General features: G+C 35.6%; 2 protein-coding genes across 6 annotated transcripts in view; one reads left to right on the top strand and one right to left on the bottom strand.

The window, feature by feature from the left end:
* CEP70 (centrosomal protein 70) overlaps window positions 1–17,469 on the top strand; it is an 84,267-nt gene that overhangs the window by 63,660 nt on the left and 3,138 nt on the right. For 2 of the 4 annotated variants that reach the window (XR_005377073.1, XM_038571015.1), the window contains exon 16: window positions 15,973–16,033. Coding sequence is in view for 3 of the 4 variants with exons in the window: in XM_038571015.1 (XP_038426943.1) it covers window positions 15,973–15,989 (17 nt within the window). In the remaining variant the exon portion in view is untranslated. Of the gene's footprint in view, window positions 1–193; window positions 928–15,972; window positions 16,034–17,469 lie in introns of those variants that run through there. The other 2 variants (XM_038571018.1, XM_038571014.1) reach the window with 2 other exon arrangements.
* Window positions 8,322–17,469, bottom strand: part of ESYT3 (extended synaptotagmin 3) — a 46,693-nt gene continuing 37,545 nt past the window's right edge. The window contains exons 19-23 of one of the 2 annotated variants that reach the window (XM_038571013.1): window positions 17,015–17,113; window positions 16,384–16,515; window positions 9,971–10,076; window positions 8,939–8,988; window positions 8,322–8,598 (exon numbers count right to left, since the gene is read on the bottom strand). In XM_038571013.1, the coding sequence (XP_038426941.1) occupies window positions 8,562–8,598; window positions 8,939–8,988; window positions 9,971–10,076; window positions 16,384–16,515; window positions 17,015–17,113 (424 nt within the window). In that variant the 3' untranslated portion in view covers window positions 8,322–8,561. The other variant, XM_038571012.1, reaches the window with a different exon arrangement.

The following is a 17,469-nucleotide window of genomic DNA, read 5'->3' as shown; positions in this document are numbered from 1 at the left end:
GCCCTGTGAAGCATCTGGGTCTGAATCAGTGACACTCTCATCACCACCACTGGAGAAACATTTAATGTGCATAGAAGTGCTAGTTGTTGTTGCCTTTGCATTTGAGGTTTGCCCTTGCATAGAGATTCTCATTTCATCTGAGCCTATCACTAGATAAAGCTAGTCTTGCCTTATTCTTGTTTTTCTGTTACAGAAATTGATGACTTGGATGCCATTGTACCTGCAGTAAAGAAATTAAAAATACTTTCATACTGAAAACAAATCAAATCATTGTTACTGTGTAAATTGCATTCTTAACATTATGAGTATTTTGTAGGATTGATCTTGCTTTGAGACAAGGGTTGTAAATGTATTTACTCTCAGAATTCGTCCCCTTCTTAGTATTGGTCCTTCCCATTTATATTTTTTATTCACTTTGAGATTCCTATATAGAAAACAGTTGTAAGCTAAAGTGGTAAATTACATTTAAGTCCTCTAATCATTCCTTAGGCAATTCTTGAGTGCTTAAAGTTTAAGATTGTTTTAAAGTATAGTGTGTGAGTAAAACAGAAACTCAGGAAGAGAAGTTGCAAATAATAGAAATGTTGCATTAAAGTTGAGGATTTAGTGACCTTTTTTGATTCTGGGAACAAGAATTGCCAATGGCTCTCTTAAATTCAGCCAATAGGAACCTATTGCTTTCCGGGCCAGGAGATGGCACATTCTGTTAAGATACCCCTCATGGCACTTGCCCTTTCATAGCAGGAGGAAGAAAAGGAAGAAGGAAGAAATGTTTTATCATTGTGTTAGGATAGGAAATGAATTACGAGGTACTATAGCAGGGTAGGTAGTAGTCTCTCATTAAGAAAAGTATCTTTTTGCAATCTTGATGTAATATACTTTTTATAAGGACATGAAATCTTAAATAAAGTTTTTGTGAAGAATTTCCAAATATAAGTGTCCTCAGTGACTTATTTATTTATATTATGCACAAATAGTGAATTATATTTTCTTACAAGGCTGAGCCTTGATGCATTTTATTTTACATAAGAATACTTTTCTTGCTGCCTTCTGCTTATTCTCTGTTCTCAGTATTCACTCTGATTTTCTCAAGGGACCAATGTTACTGCACCCTCCTCCCTTACTGCTCTTTTGTAAATAGCAAGCTTAGGCTTTTTCTAGATTCAAAACTCTTTGTTTTGTTAAGGTGCAGTTACATTTTTAAATTCTAGCCCACAATTTGTGAAAGAATCTGTGTCTTTGAGAGATGAGTAGAAAAAGTAATTGGATATTCAATAATGTAAGCACTCTGAGTTGATTAGATTACTCCAAGAAATTGCTATGAGGCAGTTTGTGAATCTAACAGTATTTGAAAGGAAGGAATTTAATTTTAAAATGACGTTAGCTCTTAGCTTAAAACAGATTTTCAAACTCTTCCTCAGAGGCCTCAGCTTTTCTTGGAGGGTCACTGAGCAGGACAGTGCCACTAGAAGGAAGAACTGTAGGTTCCCTCTGTCAGGTCCACTTTTATCCAGTTTTAACTACTTAAAATATTAGTAAGGTACTGCAATTACTGTTTAGCTCTTTTTTAATATTTTAACTGATGTATAATTGACTAATAAGCTGTACATATTTAAAGTATACAATTTGATAAGTTTCGATACATATATACACCCATGAAACCATTACCACAATCAAAATACTAAACATACTTCATCTCTCCAAAAGTTATCTCTTTGCCATTGGTAATCCTACCCAGGCCCCTTCTGCCCCTAAGCAACAACTGATCTGTTCTAAGTCACTATAGACTTGTTTGCATTTTATGAGATCTCATAAATGGAATCATACAATTGATTTTAAAAAGTTCTTTTTTTGTGAAGCCTCTTCCACTCAGCATAATTTTGAGATTTTTGCATGTTGTTGCATTTATTAATAGTTCCTTTTTATTGCTGTGTAGTATTCCATTGTATGAGTATACTGCAATTTGTGTATCCATTCATTTATTGATGGAAATTTTAGGTCTTTTAAGTTTTTGACTACTACAAATAAAACTGTCATAAACATTAATGATCAGGGCTTTGTATGGACATATACCGGATATCCAGTTTTTTGAAAACCATTTCATATATTTTGTCTTTTGTTTTGATTCTGGTTGGTACAGGTGGAAAGGTAAATTTGGTTTCCGTTACTCCATGCTGGTTAAAAGTGGAAGTTTTGAAGTATTGAGTCTGAAAATATGTAGGGTTTCTTAGGTTGTCTTTTCGTTATTTTTTTCTAATTTTATTGCATTGTAGTCAGAGTCAGTTTTGTTTGTTTTTTTCCTTTTTCGGTATCAAGTCTTTGGAATTTGTGAGACTTTGTGACTTTTATGTGATGAAATTTACACGTTCCACAGATTACTTAAAAAAAGCCTCATCTCTGTTTGACATATACTGCTATTAAATTGTTTAAATCTACTTCATTTCTATCAATTTTTTGTCTCGTTGATTTGTTAGTTTATAAGAGATATTGAAATTTTTCTGTGGATTTGTCAAATTTGTTTTATGTATTTCAAGCCTATTTACATGTACTTATAAATTCATAGTTGATAATAGCTTCTCAACTAATAGGTCTGTTGCTACTCATGCATTTCACCTTAAATGCATTTTTGTCCTTTCTTTTAATTGATAGTTGTTGGATATTTCTTTTCCTTTTTTTTCATTTATTTACTATCTTTTTTATTATAAAATATAACACATGCTAAGAATGGTATAAACTATAAATGTCAAGTATAATGAATGGTTATATGGTGAATGCCCTGCAACAATAAAAAGAACAGAACATGACCAGCCCTCCAAAATGCACTATCCCCATATGTCCCTTCCCCCAAGGGGTAACCATTAGCCTGATTTGTTAGTCTCTTCCATTTTTTTTAAAAATAATTTTGCCACTTCTGTGTATACCTAAACCAGGATAATTTTTACCTGTTTTTGAACTGTATAAAAATGGTGACTCATATTCTTTTTAATATTTGTTCCTTGATTCAATATTATTTTTATACTATTGATCCCTGTTGTTGTCTGTTGGTCCAGGTTGTTTTCATTGCTGTCTAGTATTCCTTTATGAATATTACACAATCCATTTGTCTGTTCTACTGGCAATTGATATTTGGACTGTTTCTTGTTCTTGGCTATTGTGAACTGCTGCTATGAACATTCTTATATATGCATCCTTGTACACTTGTATACAAGTTTTCTAGAATCAATATCCAAGAAGTAAAATTGCTGGGCCCTGGGAAAGAAAATACATATACTACCACAGAGGTTGTATGCTGTAGAGTTAGAGGTAATATCCCACCATCAGTGTATGAGGGTTCCCCCTTTTCCACATCCTGACCAATTATTGGTAAATCAGATTTTTAATTTTTGCCATTGTAGTGTATAGAGTTGTTATTGTGGTTGTAATGTTTATTTCTGTGATTACTAATGAAGTTAAGCATCTTTTCCTTTGTTGGCCATTTGTATTTCTTTTTTGAAGTGCTTTGTTCATTTTACAATTGGACTACGTGTCTTTTTATATTGATTTGTAAGAGTTATGTATTTTGGACATAAGCCATTTGACAGTTACATGTGTAGGAAATGTTTTTTTACTATTCTCTGTCTTCTTTCCATTTTCCTATACAGTTGACCTTGAACAGCATGGGGGTTGGGGGTGCCACCCTGCCCCCATGCAGTCACAAATCTGTATTACTTTTGACTCCTCAAAAACATAACTACTAATAGCTTCCTGTTGACCAGAAGGAAGCCTTACTGATAATGTAAGCAGTCATTTAACACATATTTAATATGTTATATATTCTCTACTTTTATGAGAAAGTAATCTAGAGAAAAAAATGTTAAAATCGTAAGAGAAAATACATTTGTAGTATTGTACTGTATTTATAAGAAAAATAATCCGCATGTAAGTGGACCCATGCAATCAAAACTCGTGTTGCTCAAAGGTCAACTCTAGTTTCTTCTTATGAACTGAAGAATTTTAGTTTAGAGATGTATGGTTTTTACCTTTATAGTTTAGTGCTCTGTGTGTCTTATGAAATTTTTACCTAGTCATTGTTGTAAAATTATTCTATGTTATCTTATAGCCGTATAGTTTTGCCTTATCACATTGAGTCTAATACACCTGGGGTCTTTTTTTTTTTTTAATGCAAGTATAGTTGGCATAGAGTGTTACCAGTTTCAGGTGTATGTACGGATACAACAATGCTGTCATTATTATACATTATGTATTATTATACATGTATAATATATAATATATTATTATACATTATATACTCACCACAAGTGTAGCTGCCTTCTGTCACTATACAGTGTTATTACAATACCATTAATTATATTTCCTCTGCTGTACCTTTCATCCCAGTGACATATACACTCCCTAACTAGAAGCCTATACCTTCTACTCCCCTTTGCCCATTTTGCCCATCCTCCCACACCTCTGTACTCTGGCAACCACCTGCTCTCTACTTATGGATCAGTTTCTGCTTTTTTTGTCTGTTCCTTTGTTTTGTTTTTTGAGATTCCATATATAAGTGAAATCATATGGTTTTTATGTCCCTTGGCGTGAATTGTTTGACTTAGCATAATACTCTTTAGGTCCATCCATCCGTGTTGTCTCAAATGGCACAATCTCATCCGTTTTTATGGCTGAGTAATATATATTGTATATACCATATATTCTTTACTCACTTATCAGTGGACCCTTGGGTTTTTTTTTTTTTTTTTTTTTTTTTTTTTTTTTTGCTTTTAATGATTGTAAATAATGCTGTAGTAAACATGGGCATATATTTTTCAAATTAGTGTTTTCATTTTCTTTGGGCAAATACTCAGTAGTGGATTTATTGTATCACAGGGTATTCCTACTTTTAATTTTTTGAGGAATCTCGCTGTACCAATTTACATTCTCATCATCAGTGGACAGGGGTTCCCTTTTGTCCACATCCTTGCGAACATTTATTATTTCTTTTTCATACTAGCCATTCTGACAGGTATAATATCTCCTTATGGTTTGGATTTGAATTTCCCTGATAACTGATGACAGTGAGCATCTTTTTTTTTTTTTTTTTTAAGTAATCTCTCCCCAAGTAGGGCTCCAACTCATGACCCTGAGATCAAGAGTCACATGCTCTTCTGACTGAGCCAGCCAGGTGCCCCGATGTTGAGCATCTTTTCATGTGTCTGGCAGCCTTCTGCATGTCTTCTTCAGAAAAAATGTCTATTCAGGTCCTCTACCCATTTTTAATTGGATTATTTGTTGTTTGGTATTATATATTTTGGTTTTTATATATTTTGGATATTAACTCCTTATCAGATATGTCATTTGCAAATATGTTCTCCCATTCGGTAGGTTGCCTCTTTTTTTTTTTTTTTTTTTTGTCCATAGTTTCTTTTGCTATACAAAAACTTTTTATTTATTATTTTAATTTTATTTTTTTTAAAGATTTTATTTATTTTGAGAGAGAGAAGGGCAAGGGAAGCATGAACAGGGAGAGAAGAGGGCAGACAGAGAGAGAATCCCACTGAGTACAGAGCCTGACACAGGGCTCGATCTCAGGATCCTGAAATCATGACCTGAGCCAAAATCAAGAGCGAAATGAAAAGCATTTTATTTTGATGTACTTCCCAGTAGTTTAATTGCCTTTGTTTCCCATGCCTGAAGAGACAAATCTAGGATAATGTTGCTAAGTCTAGTAACAAAAAGATTACTGCCTATATTTTCTTCCAGGACTCTTATGGATTCAGGTCTCACATTAGACTTTCAATCCATTTTGAATTTGCTTTTATGTATGGTATAAGAAAGTGGTCCAGTTTCATTCATTTTGATAGCATGTTGCTATCCAGTTTTCCCAGCACCATTTGACATTCTAGGCTTTAGTAGTGGGTTTATTGTGATTATAAGTATATTTAGAGGTCTTTTGACCATCTTTTGGTTTTTCTAATTATCATTTTTTTCTGGGCTTTTTTCCTTTATTTTGTGGGGGTTGATTTTTCTCTACCTTTTCTTCTCCACTACTGATTTAGAAGTTCAGCTCTATTGATTTTTCTATTGTTACCCCATTTTACTGATTATCTTAAAGTTGTAAATACATACTTTGTCAGTCAGGGTCCAGTCAGCAGGCAAACCATGTTACATAGGTAGCTAACAGAAGAACTGCTAACAAGAATGGTAGTTAACAATTCTTAAAACAAGAATTGCTAACTAGTGAATGGTAGTTAACTACTAAAAGATAAAAGAGGACTCTAAGAGGTACAGAATAGCAACTGCAGAAAGCAGATACTACACTCAGGGATAAAGGAGAGTAAAGAAAAGAATTGTGAAATTTAGAAAAATGCCTTTAAACTAGGCTGAGATTGGAAACTTTGAGGAGAGGTTTGGCGGCCGTAGGAGGAAGCCTACTTGTGTTAAAAAAAAAAAAAAAAAAAAGAATGAAACAAAACAACCCAACTTGCTGCCAGATGCTGAACCCTAAAGGCCATAATTATGGTGGTAGAGCCCAATGACATGAGCCACGGATAAACTGTGAGGGTGCTTAGGTGACAAAGAATATCTAGCTGCCATGGAAAACAGCACACCAATAGAAACAAAGAAAAAGCCCCTTTTTCTTGCTTCTCTGGCCTTGCAGTGTTTCTCCAATGCCCTATATTGGCAAAGCCTAACATCAAGCCCCCTGACAAAGAGACAAGTCTGGTGTCCCCTGAATCATCAAAGCACAGCAAAGATGGATTAATTTGGAGCTGAGAGGTGATAAGCTAGTAACCAACACAAATTTATCATTTATTTTTAAAATCTAAAGCTAATTTTAGTTTCCTAGGTAAGATAGTGACCTAAACACTTCAACTTTCCTCTGAACCAGCCTCATGGCCTTTTTAAAATGTTAATTAATACCAGGTATTTTAGTGCCACTGTGTTTTTGAATTCAGGTTTTTTTTAAAGATTTATTTATTTATTTATTCATGATAGACAGAGAGAGAGAGAGGCAGAGACACAGGCAGAGGGAGAAGCAGGCTCCATGCAGGAAGCCTGACGTGGGACTTGATCCCGGGACTCCAGGATCGCGCCCTGGGCCAAAGGCAGGTGCCAAACCGCTGAGCCACCCAGGGATCCCCCTTGAATCCAGTTTATGCACAAATTTTTGGTTGCTTGCTTGTTTATATTTTTTAAGCAGTCAAGACTTAGGTTATCATTTTGTGGGTTTCTTTGTTCCCCATTCTTTCCCATGTGGATGTTCCACTTTCTTGCTGAAATACATCTCATGCCATTTTTCTGTTTGATGTCCTTGTGTGTTTCATAATTTGAAAATTCCAATTGTATTTTATAATTTTTTGCCAGTGAACTTCTTTTAGTGGGAATTATCTGCTGCAGTGGACCCACATGTGGCCTGGATGGGCATGGCAACACTAAGGGCCAGTTTTGTGGTTACTTGGGCTTCACATGATTATAGGTTCTAAACCTATTTTCACATTCATTTCAAAGTTTGGAGGTCTCTATACTAAATCAATTGTATGTAACCTTAGACCCCATATTCCTGTAGGACAGATTAGCTGACTGCTTCCACTGATCGTTGACAACCAGTTCCTTGTCCTCATTGGCACCCACAGTGGTTTTTGGTACAAAACTTTTCAGGCTTTTTGTCCCTTACACAAGCCTTGCCCTCTGTCTAGTATATGCTCAAATTATGTTTCCTATCAACACTTAAACTCCCCTTCAACCCCTATACACTGCTTTAGACTTCCTCTTTAGACCATCACCAGGAGATTTACCTGTGTTACTTCTTAATCAGCCATGTTTAAAGTATTGTGTTTGGTATTTAATGTTTGTTTACTCTCCATCCAGTTGAACTAAGTTACTATGCCAAGTACGTGGTAGATGTGTAACAAAATTTGTTTCTGCTAAGATTTCAATTTTGAGTGACAAGTTCTCATAACAAAATTAGGACAACTCATGCCTGTCCTGCTACTCACAATGGCACTAGAATATTCACTAAATACATGTACCCTGAAAATGGTAAAGCATCAGAGATGTATAAGGGAATGCATCATGTACCACAACCCGAATATTAGCAACCCTAAAACTACTTCTGGTTAAGATGGCAAACAAGCAAAAACCTATCCTTCCTCTTCCAAACACGTAGAAAACCTACTTAAACCCCCTTCCCTTGGTTGGTTACTTCCCAGGAATATTGGTAGCCACTCCAGAAACAGACCCCCTTCACCCCTTATGTCTGAGAATAGGACACTTTTGACATATATATTTGGGCTAATCCCAAATTATATGGTATGTAATTACCTACCAAAAAAAATCACCCCCGAGGTTCCAATAATTTATTAGGCATAAATACCCCATTTCTTTCTGGATTTGAACAATTAAATCCAACCAAGAGAGAGTAGTACTTGCTTTTATATATGTTTACCTCTTCCTAATACTATCCAGTCATATATTTAAATTTCACACAAAAATGTATGTATATATTTTCAAATGGCTGTTCTGACTTAAATTACAAAATATACATATGTACACATCTTAATATAAAGGTGGAAGGGTGCTCATCAACTTCTGGGCTGTCCATCTGGAGTCAGCTCATACCTGTAAGACAGTTGGTTTTGGACTTGTGTTAGTATTGAGAGTATGTTGTGGTGGCAGCATCAGGACAAGCAGCCTTGTCTAACCAGCCTTGTCTCCCAGTCCCCAGGCCTCTGTGGTACTGGGAGAGCCCATCTCTCTAAGTCAACCAGCCAGGATTAAGGCTAGAGCTTAGGTCTGTTAGAAGCCTTAGGTACAGGTGATAATGTGTCTCCCTCCTTGATAAGCAATGAAGCTGACGTGTACTGAAAAAGGAAAAGTTTTAGAGAAAGATTATGTGCAACTGTCTGAGACAATGTCTTGAGTACCAGATTAATGGAATAAAATGAAAGGGCTCACTTACCATCGTGAGAAGCCCTTAATTAGATCCTCTTTTGATAAGTCAATCAGTACCTAAACAAACACAAAAAATCAGTTTCTTTCCAAAAAATGGAAACATACTGGGACAAACGGAATGAATCATAAAAAGGGCCCCCTTAGGTTTCAGTTTTGATCAGGGGCTCTTATTCTTTTAGCTCTCAACACAGAAGCTCTCCAAAAGGACAGTATAGACATTGACCTCAGTGTACTTGGGGAAAGGTAAACTGCTCTTTGGAGTTAAACCTCAGAATTTAAAAATGTTACTGAAAGTGAAAATAGACTTGCCTTTACTTGTGAACAGATTAGTAATTTTAAGCAAGACACCACAGTTACCTCAACTATAGAAATGGGAATAATGCCACTTACATCATAGAAGTGGGCTCTTAAAATGATTATAAGAAGGTGTTTATTAAAATACAACTGCAGGGGATCCCTGGGTGGCGCAGCGGTTTGGCGCCTGCCTTTGGCCCAGGGGGCAATCCTGGAGACCCGGGATCGAATCCCACATCGGGCTCCCGGTGCATGGAGCCTGCTTCTCCCTCTCCTATGTCTCTGCCTCTCTCTCTGTGACTATCATAAATAAATAAAAATTAAAAAAAAATACAACTGCAAAGTATTGTACAAATATTCTTTTTTGTCTCTCCTTGGCATCTTCCTGAAGATTATATTTTCTCTACTTTCACTTTAAGTAAAATCCCATCGCCACAAAAATCTTGGCATAATAAGACCCAAGCTTCACACAGTGTTGTATTTATCAAAACAATACTTAATAGATGTTCAGATACTTGTGCAATGATGAATTTGGATAGATTTTCCAGTTTGTTAAAACAGTGTTCATCACATTAATTTACACATCTATTTTACTTTCAACAATATTAAAAAGATACACACACAAAACCTCCCAATGAGGATCTACCGTCCTTGAAGCCAGTTCTGATAACAGCCAGATGATCCCATCAGAATTTCTGCAAGGTGTTCCACCAATGAACTCACCAAGAGTCCCTCTTGTACTTACTTTTCCTAGTTCCTTCCTTCTATGTGAGCCAAGTGGCCTACTGTTTTTCACTGCAACATCTAGTGACCTCTTCTTTACTTCTTCCATGGGAACAAAAAATTCAAATCTTTAAATGCAAAAAGTCAGAAAGTAAGTTTTTCGAGATTTACATATTTTAATCATTTTTGTTGAAAATCTGAAGTGTTTGATCCATTTTTCTACTTTTAAAACAGATATAGACTATTGAGGGGACCATCTAAAACAATGTTGGCTCATAGCAGATATTCAATGCATTGTTATTACAGGTAACCACTGTCCTATGCTAATCACAAGCCCTGGAAATATCAAGAGGCTGTTTGTCTCTCTGTGAAGTGCCTTGAACTACTATGCTTTGGGGTTTCTTTCTCTGAGCCTACCCTGTCTCCCTCTCTTTCAACTACCCCTTCTCACTCTCAACAGTGCTTGCTTATAAAACCGCCTTAATCCCTGTCTCTTTTGTTGTTTCTGACCAGCTAAGGACAAGGATGCTGAATATTAAGGTATATTGGAACTTCATAGAAAATAGTGGCCCTTCCCTCTTCTGCCTTTGGAGTAAGGCGGAGGAATCTTAGTCTATAGCTTTGTTGTGTACTCACAAGAGGCCACTGGAATCCTTACTTCTAGTTTTGTTTTTGTTTTGTTTTTTTTTTGGACGTAAGGGAACATTAGTTTCAGGTGTATAGCAAAGATCGGATTTTTGTATATATTGCAAAATGATCACCATAAGTCAACATCTATCACTATACATAGTTACAAACCTTTTTTTCTTGTGATGAGAACTTTCAAGATCCACTCTCCTAGCTACTTCCAAATATGTAATCTAGTATTAAATATGGTCACCATGCTGTGCATTATATCCCCATGACTTCATTTTATAAGTGGAAATTTGTTCCATTTGACTCCCTTTACCTACCTCCACCCCTCCCAGCCACCAATCTCTTCTTTTTATCCACAAGCTTGGCATCTTTTGGGTTTTTGGTGTTGTTTTGTTTTGTTTTTGTTTTTTTTTTGCTTTTATGGGTTTTTTTGTTTCTTTTTAGATTCCACATATAAATAAGATTATACAGTAAGAATATTTTTCTGACTTATTTCACTTAGCATAATACCCTAAAGGTCCATCCATGTTTTTGCAAATGGCAAGATTTCATTAATTTTTAGGGCTGAACAATATTCCATTGTATGTATGCCACATTTTCTTCATTCATCCATCAGTGGACGCTTAGGTTGCTTTCATTTCTTGGCTATTGTAAATAAAGTTGTAGTGAGCATGGGAGTATGTATGTGTTTCTGAATTAGTGTTTTCACTTTCCTTGGATAAATACCCAGAGATGGAGTTGCTGGATGATATGATAATTCTATTTTTAATTTTTTGATGAAACTCCATACTGTTTTCCATAATGCCTGCAACAATTTACATTCCCACCAACAGTGCACAAGTGTTCCCTTTCTCCGTATCTTCACCAACACTTGGTAATAGTCATTCTAACAGGTATGAGGTGATATCTCATTGTGGTTTTGATTTGCATTTCTCTGTTGATTAGTGATATTGAGCACCTTTTCATGTGTCTATTGGCCATCTGTATGTCTTTGGGAAAATGTCTGTTTAGGTTCTCTATCTTTAGACGTTTTTTGAATTGTTTAAATTCTTTGGATATTTTGAATATTAACCACTTATCAGAAATTTCCTCCCACTCTGTAGGTAGCCTCTTAATTTTGTTGGGCAGTTTCCTTTGCAGAAACTTTTTAGCTTGAGGGAGTTTGCACTTATTTTTGTTTTTGTTGCCTTTGCTTTTGGTGTCAAATTCAAAAAATTATCACTAAGTTCAATGTCGAGCTTATTGCCTATATTTTTTTCTAGGAGTTTTATGGTTTCAGACATTCAAGCCTCTAATCCATATTGAGTTTATTATTGTGTATAATGTAAGATCGTGGTCCAGTTTTATTCATTTAAATGTGGCTGTCCAGTTTTTCCAGCACCGTGTATTGAAGAAACAGTCCTTTCCCCATTGTATAAGTTGTCATACTGACTATTGTCATAAATTAATTGACCATAATATACGTGTGGGTTTATTTATGAACTATCTTGTTCCATTGATCTTTGTGTCTGTTTTTATGCCAAAACCATACTGCTTTGATTACTATAGATTTGTAAGAGTTTGAAATCAATTAGTATAATGCCTACAGTTTTGTTCTCAAGATTGCTTTGGGTTTTTTGTTGTTCTATACAAATTTTAGGATTTATTCTCTTTCTGTGAAAATCCCATTGGAATTTTGAAAAGATTGCATTAAATCTGTATATTGCTTTGGGAGTATGGACATTTAAACAACATTAATTCTTCCATTCCATGAACAGGAACTATCTTTCCATTTATTTGTGTTTTTAATTTTTCTCATTAATGTCTTATAGCTTTCAACATACAGATCTTTCACCTTCATGGTTAAACTTATTCCTAGGTATTATATTCTTTGATGCTACCATAAATGGGATTGTTTTCTAATTTCTCTAATAATTCATTGTTAGTGTTCAGAAATGCAACAGGTGTTTGTATATTGATTTCGAATCTTGAAGCTTTACTGAACTTGCTGATTAGTTCTAAGAGTTTATGGGTGGAGTCTTTAGGGTTTTCTATGTCATGTCATCTACAAACAATGACACTTTACTTCTTCCTTTTCAATTTGGATGCCTTTTGTTTTTTCTTGCTTAATTGCTCTAATTAGGACTTCCAGTACACGAAAAGTGGTAAGAGTAGGCATCCTTGTCTGAGTATGATGTTAGCTGTGGGCTTCACTTATGGCCTTTATTATGCTGAGGTACAGTCCCTCTATACTCATTTTGTTGATAGTTTTATCATAAATGGATGTTGAATTTTATCACATGTGTTATCTGCATCCATTGAGATGAACATGATTTTTGTTAATTTGATGTTTCACATTGATATGCAGATGGATGTTTAATCCTTGCATCCTGAGATCCCCACTTAATAATGATGTATGATCCTTTTAATATATTATTGAATTCAGGTTTCTAATCTTTTGTTGAGGATTTTTGCATCTATGTTCATACATGGTCTGTAATTTTTTCTTGTCTCCTTATTTGGTTTTGGTAATGCTGGCCTTGTATAATGAGTTTGGAAGTGTTCCCTCTCCTGTTTTTTCAAAGAGTTTGAAAGGGATTGGTATTCTCTGAGTGTTTGATATAATTCACCAGTGAAGCCATCTGGTCCTGGACTTTTTGTTGGGAGATTTTTGATTACTGATTCAGTCCTGTTCAGATTTTCTATTCATTATTCAGTCTTGGTTGTATGTTTCCAGGACTTTACCCATTTCTTCTAGCTTGTCAAATTTGTTAGTGTATAACTGTTCATTACACTCTCACGATCCTTTGTACTTCTGTGGTATTAGTTATAATATCTCCTCTTTCCTTTCTGATTTTGTTTTTTCTTGATGCGTCTAGCCTAAGGCTTGTTAATTTTATCTTTTCAAAGAACCTACTCTTAGTTTCATTGATCTTATCTATTGTCTTAGTCTCTTTTTCTATAATTTATTTCTGCTCTGTTCTTTATTTCCTTTCTTCTGTTAACTTTGGGCTTTCTTCATTCTTTTTATAGTTCCTTGAGGTGTAAACTGAGGTTGAGATTTTTATTGTTTACTGACATAAGTATTTATTGCTGTGAACTTCCCTCTTAGAACTGCTTTTGCTGCATTCCACAAATTTGGCAAGTTGTACTTCCCATTTGTCTGAAGATATTTTTGATTTCTTCTTGACCTGCTGGTTGTTCAGTAGCATGGTGTTTAATCTTTACATACTTGTAAATTTTCTATTTTACTTCTTGTACTTGATTCCTAGTTTCATACCATTATGGTCAGAGAAGATACTTGATATAATTTCAGTTTTCTTAAGTTTATTAACACTTGTTTTGTGATCTACATATGATCTATCTAGGAGAATGTCCCATGTGCACTTGAAAAGAACATATTCTATATATCCTGCTTTTGGATGAAATGTTCTGTATCTATCTGTTAAATCCATGTGGTCTAACATGTCATTTAAAGTTGATACTTCCTTATTTATTGTCTGGATGATCTATCATTGATCTAAGTGGGGTATTAAAGTCCCCTCCTAGAATTGTATTGCTGTTGTTGCTGTATTGCTATTTTTTTCCTTTAGGTCTGTTAATATCTGATTTCTATATTTAGCTGCTCCTATGTTGGATGCAGAAATATTTGTAAATGGTATATCCTCTTATTAAATTGACTTCTTTATCATTATATAATTCCCATCTTTGTCTCTTATTACAGTCTTTGTTTTCAAGTCTATTTTGTCTGATAGAAGTATAGCTACCCCAGTTTTCTTTTTAGTTTCCATCTGCTTAGAATATATTTTTCCATCCCTTTATTATCAGTTTGTGTATGAAATGAGTTACACTTTGCCTAATGAGTCTCTTATAGACCACACATAGATGGATCTTGTTTTTGTTTATGTTTTTTATCCTTTCAGCCACTCTGTGTCTTTTGAATGGAGAATTTAGTCAATTTATATTTAAAGTAACTTTGATAGTTTATATTAATAGTACTTAATGCCATTTTGTTGTTTTCTGGCTGTTTTGTGGTCCCTCTCTATTCCTTTCTTCTTTTGCTTTCTTCCATTGTCGTGTTATGACTTTGCTTAGTGGTGTGCTTAGATTACTTTCTTTTTACATTTTGTGTACCTACCTACTATAGGTTACACTGAGGCTTATATTGAACAGTCTACTTTAAGTTGATAATATCTTAAGTTTGAAAGCATTCTAAGGCTCTATATTTTACTCCTGCCCCTACCACATTTTATATCTTTTTTTATATACCTTAATTAGTTACTGTGGTGATAGTTATCTTTAGTAGTTTTTTTTAACCTTCTAACTAGCTTTATATGTAATTAATCTACTACCTTTACTATATATTTACCAGTGAGACTTATGCCTTTACATGTATTCTTGCTACTAATTAGCAATCTTTCTTTTCAGCTTACAAAGTCCCTTTCATAATTCTTTTAAGGCCAGTCCAGTGGTAATAACTTCTCTCTCTCCAATTCTTTTTTTTTTTTTTTTCTCTCTCCAATTCTTAGTGACAACTTTGCCAGGTAAAGTATTCTCGTTTAGAAGTTTTTTCTTTCAGTACTTTGACTATATCATGCCAGTCCCTTCTGGCCTGCCAAGTTTCTGCTGAAAACTCTGCTATCTAAAGGGTTCCCTTATATGTAACAAGTTTTTCTCTTGCTGTTTTTAAGATTCTCCCTTCAACTTTTGACATTTTAATTACAACATGTCTTAGTATGACTCACAAGAGGTTTCTGTCTCCTTATTTCTAGGTTTATTGTTAGGGTGGAAGTTGCCAAGTCTGCCCTCCAGATAACCCAACCATATATTACTGTTAAAATTTGAGAGAGAATTGCTAACAGATCAGGTTTGTCACAAAAGCCAAGTGTCAAACCTCTACCTCCTGTGTTCCCACATAGCAATTTGGAAATCCTTTTATCTTTGAGCGTAAAGTCTTTCATTTTAGGATGGTGCCTGGCATAAAGTGTTCAATAAATAGTAAATAGATTCTCTCTCTTCCATACCCTTTCTCGAAGGAACTCTTGAAGCTCTTGAAGGAACATATTAGTTCTTAGACATGGCCCAAAGAGGACTCAGTGCAACTCTTTTAAAATGCGTTATTATTGACCAAGATAAGAGGAAATAAAAATCATCAAATATATTATCTTCCCAGGCTGGTTAGAAATGTCTTTTGGTAGGATTCTGAAGCAGAAGAAGGCAATGATGAGATTTTGATTTCTTGACTTCAAGTTGACTTCAAGGTACAGAATATTTCACCTAAGACTTGCCATACCAGGCCCATCAAGAACAGGAAATGTGATTAGAATCTACCAGTCTTGTACCCAAAGATATGAGTGGGCAAGTCAAGGGAGGATATCTATTTCACTTGCCACCTATGCTTTGTTGCAGAAGGGAAGACAGGCTAAAGAGCTTGGAGCTTTAGAGAAAATTTTAGGTCTCTGGATTTAAGGTATGTTTGTTTTTAACTGCTACTTTAAAACATTCAAAGAAAACATATTTGACCAGATTTAAGTCCTTTTACTATAAAAAAGATTTCATTTAAAGGGGAAAAGTACAGATCAGGAACATTTTAGCCTCTATGGGCAAGAAAAGTTGATAGCTGTTTTGCTAAACTGCCTTGGCAGTCCTTTTTTCCCACTAACCTATAAAAATTTCATGAAGACATAGACTATGTTATCCTGAGGCCCACAGACCTAGCCCTTCCCAGCATCTAGCAGGCTTTCCAGGCACACAACAGGCACTCGGCAAATAGTTGACTCCATAAGAAGACACTCTAGGCAGGGCAGTTTGTTCACTTACGTCTCATCAAACAGGGGTTCCAGGGTCTTCCGTTTTACTGAGGTCTTCTTACGACTTGCCCACCTCCTTTCTGGTAACAAGTAGATGCGGACATAGGGATCAGCTCCACTGCTGGTACAGGGTGTCAGGTTTCTGATGTGGTTTCAAAGACATTAAAGAAGAAAGTTTAGAAACACTGAAAGGACTCTTGGAAAAGGCTGTACTAGCCATTAAGCTTTAGATGGCTTTGAGGAAAAAATGCCTTGTAGTCTAAATGACCAAAAAGCAAAAGTCTGCAGAAAAACAGAACAAAACATCAATGCAGAATTTTGAAAACATGTGTTTTTTAAAGTCTGGAGTAGAGCAAGTACTTCCCATCTAAAGGAAGTTGGAGATTCCTACTTAAGAAAAGGTACTGGCTCCAAGTCACCCCAGTTTTTGCAGTGGCTATTTAAACAAAGCCCTTGGCTCTGGAGTCCTCGGCATCATTGAGGACCTTGTCATTCATACCATGCAGCCTTCAAACCTCAGTTCTTCCTAGTGTATTATTTGTCTCAGGGACACCCATCCCTACCATTACTTCAGGCAACTCCACTCTTTTGTTCACCTGATGCTCCCAGTGGAGCATTTCCCTGGCCCAGCACCCCATTACCTGCAGCCATTGATGAGCACACTGAGGCAGCGCCGCAGACACACATAACGCACTGTGAGCTGAATCTCACCCAGCCTCCACTGCCTGAGATCCCCGCCTCTGTAAAGAAAGAACTTGTCACTTCCCTGCCATTATAGCTGTTGGCTTCTCCCCCAGACCCTAAGACAGAAGCATGTCCTGCTTTAGGAACATAGAGCCATGTAGGTTAATAATTCTCAGTAAGGTCCTTTCTGTCAGAAGTCAGTCCCATCCATTCACATGCTAATTATCCTACTTCACGGTAGGAAGAACATGAACCCTGGAGTGGGATCTCTTTATACCATGACTTCCTGTGGGACCTTGGCTGAGTTACTTGACCTTTATGATATCATAGGGTAATTGTGAAGATGGAGTTAAATAACATGTTAAGCTCACAGTTAACAATAAACGGCAGTCATTGATGACCTATTTCTACA

The sequence above is a fragment of the Canis lupus genome, chromosome 23 (assembly GCF_011100685.1).
Source record: "Canis lupus familiaris isolate Mischka breed German Shepherd chromosome 23, alternate assembly UU_Cfam_GSD_1.0, whole genome shotgun sequence".
Taxonomy (NCBI): Eukaryota; Metazoa; Chordata; class Mammalia; order Carnivora; family Canidae; genus Canis; species Canis lupus.
Note: the sequence above shows the minus strand (reverse complement) of the source record. Positions and strands in the feature narration are given on the sequence as shown.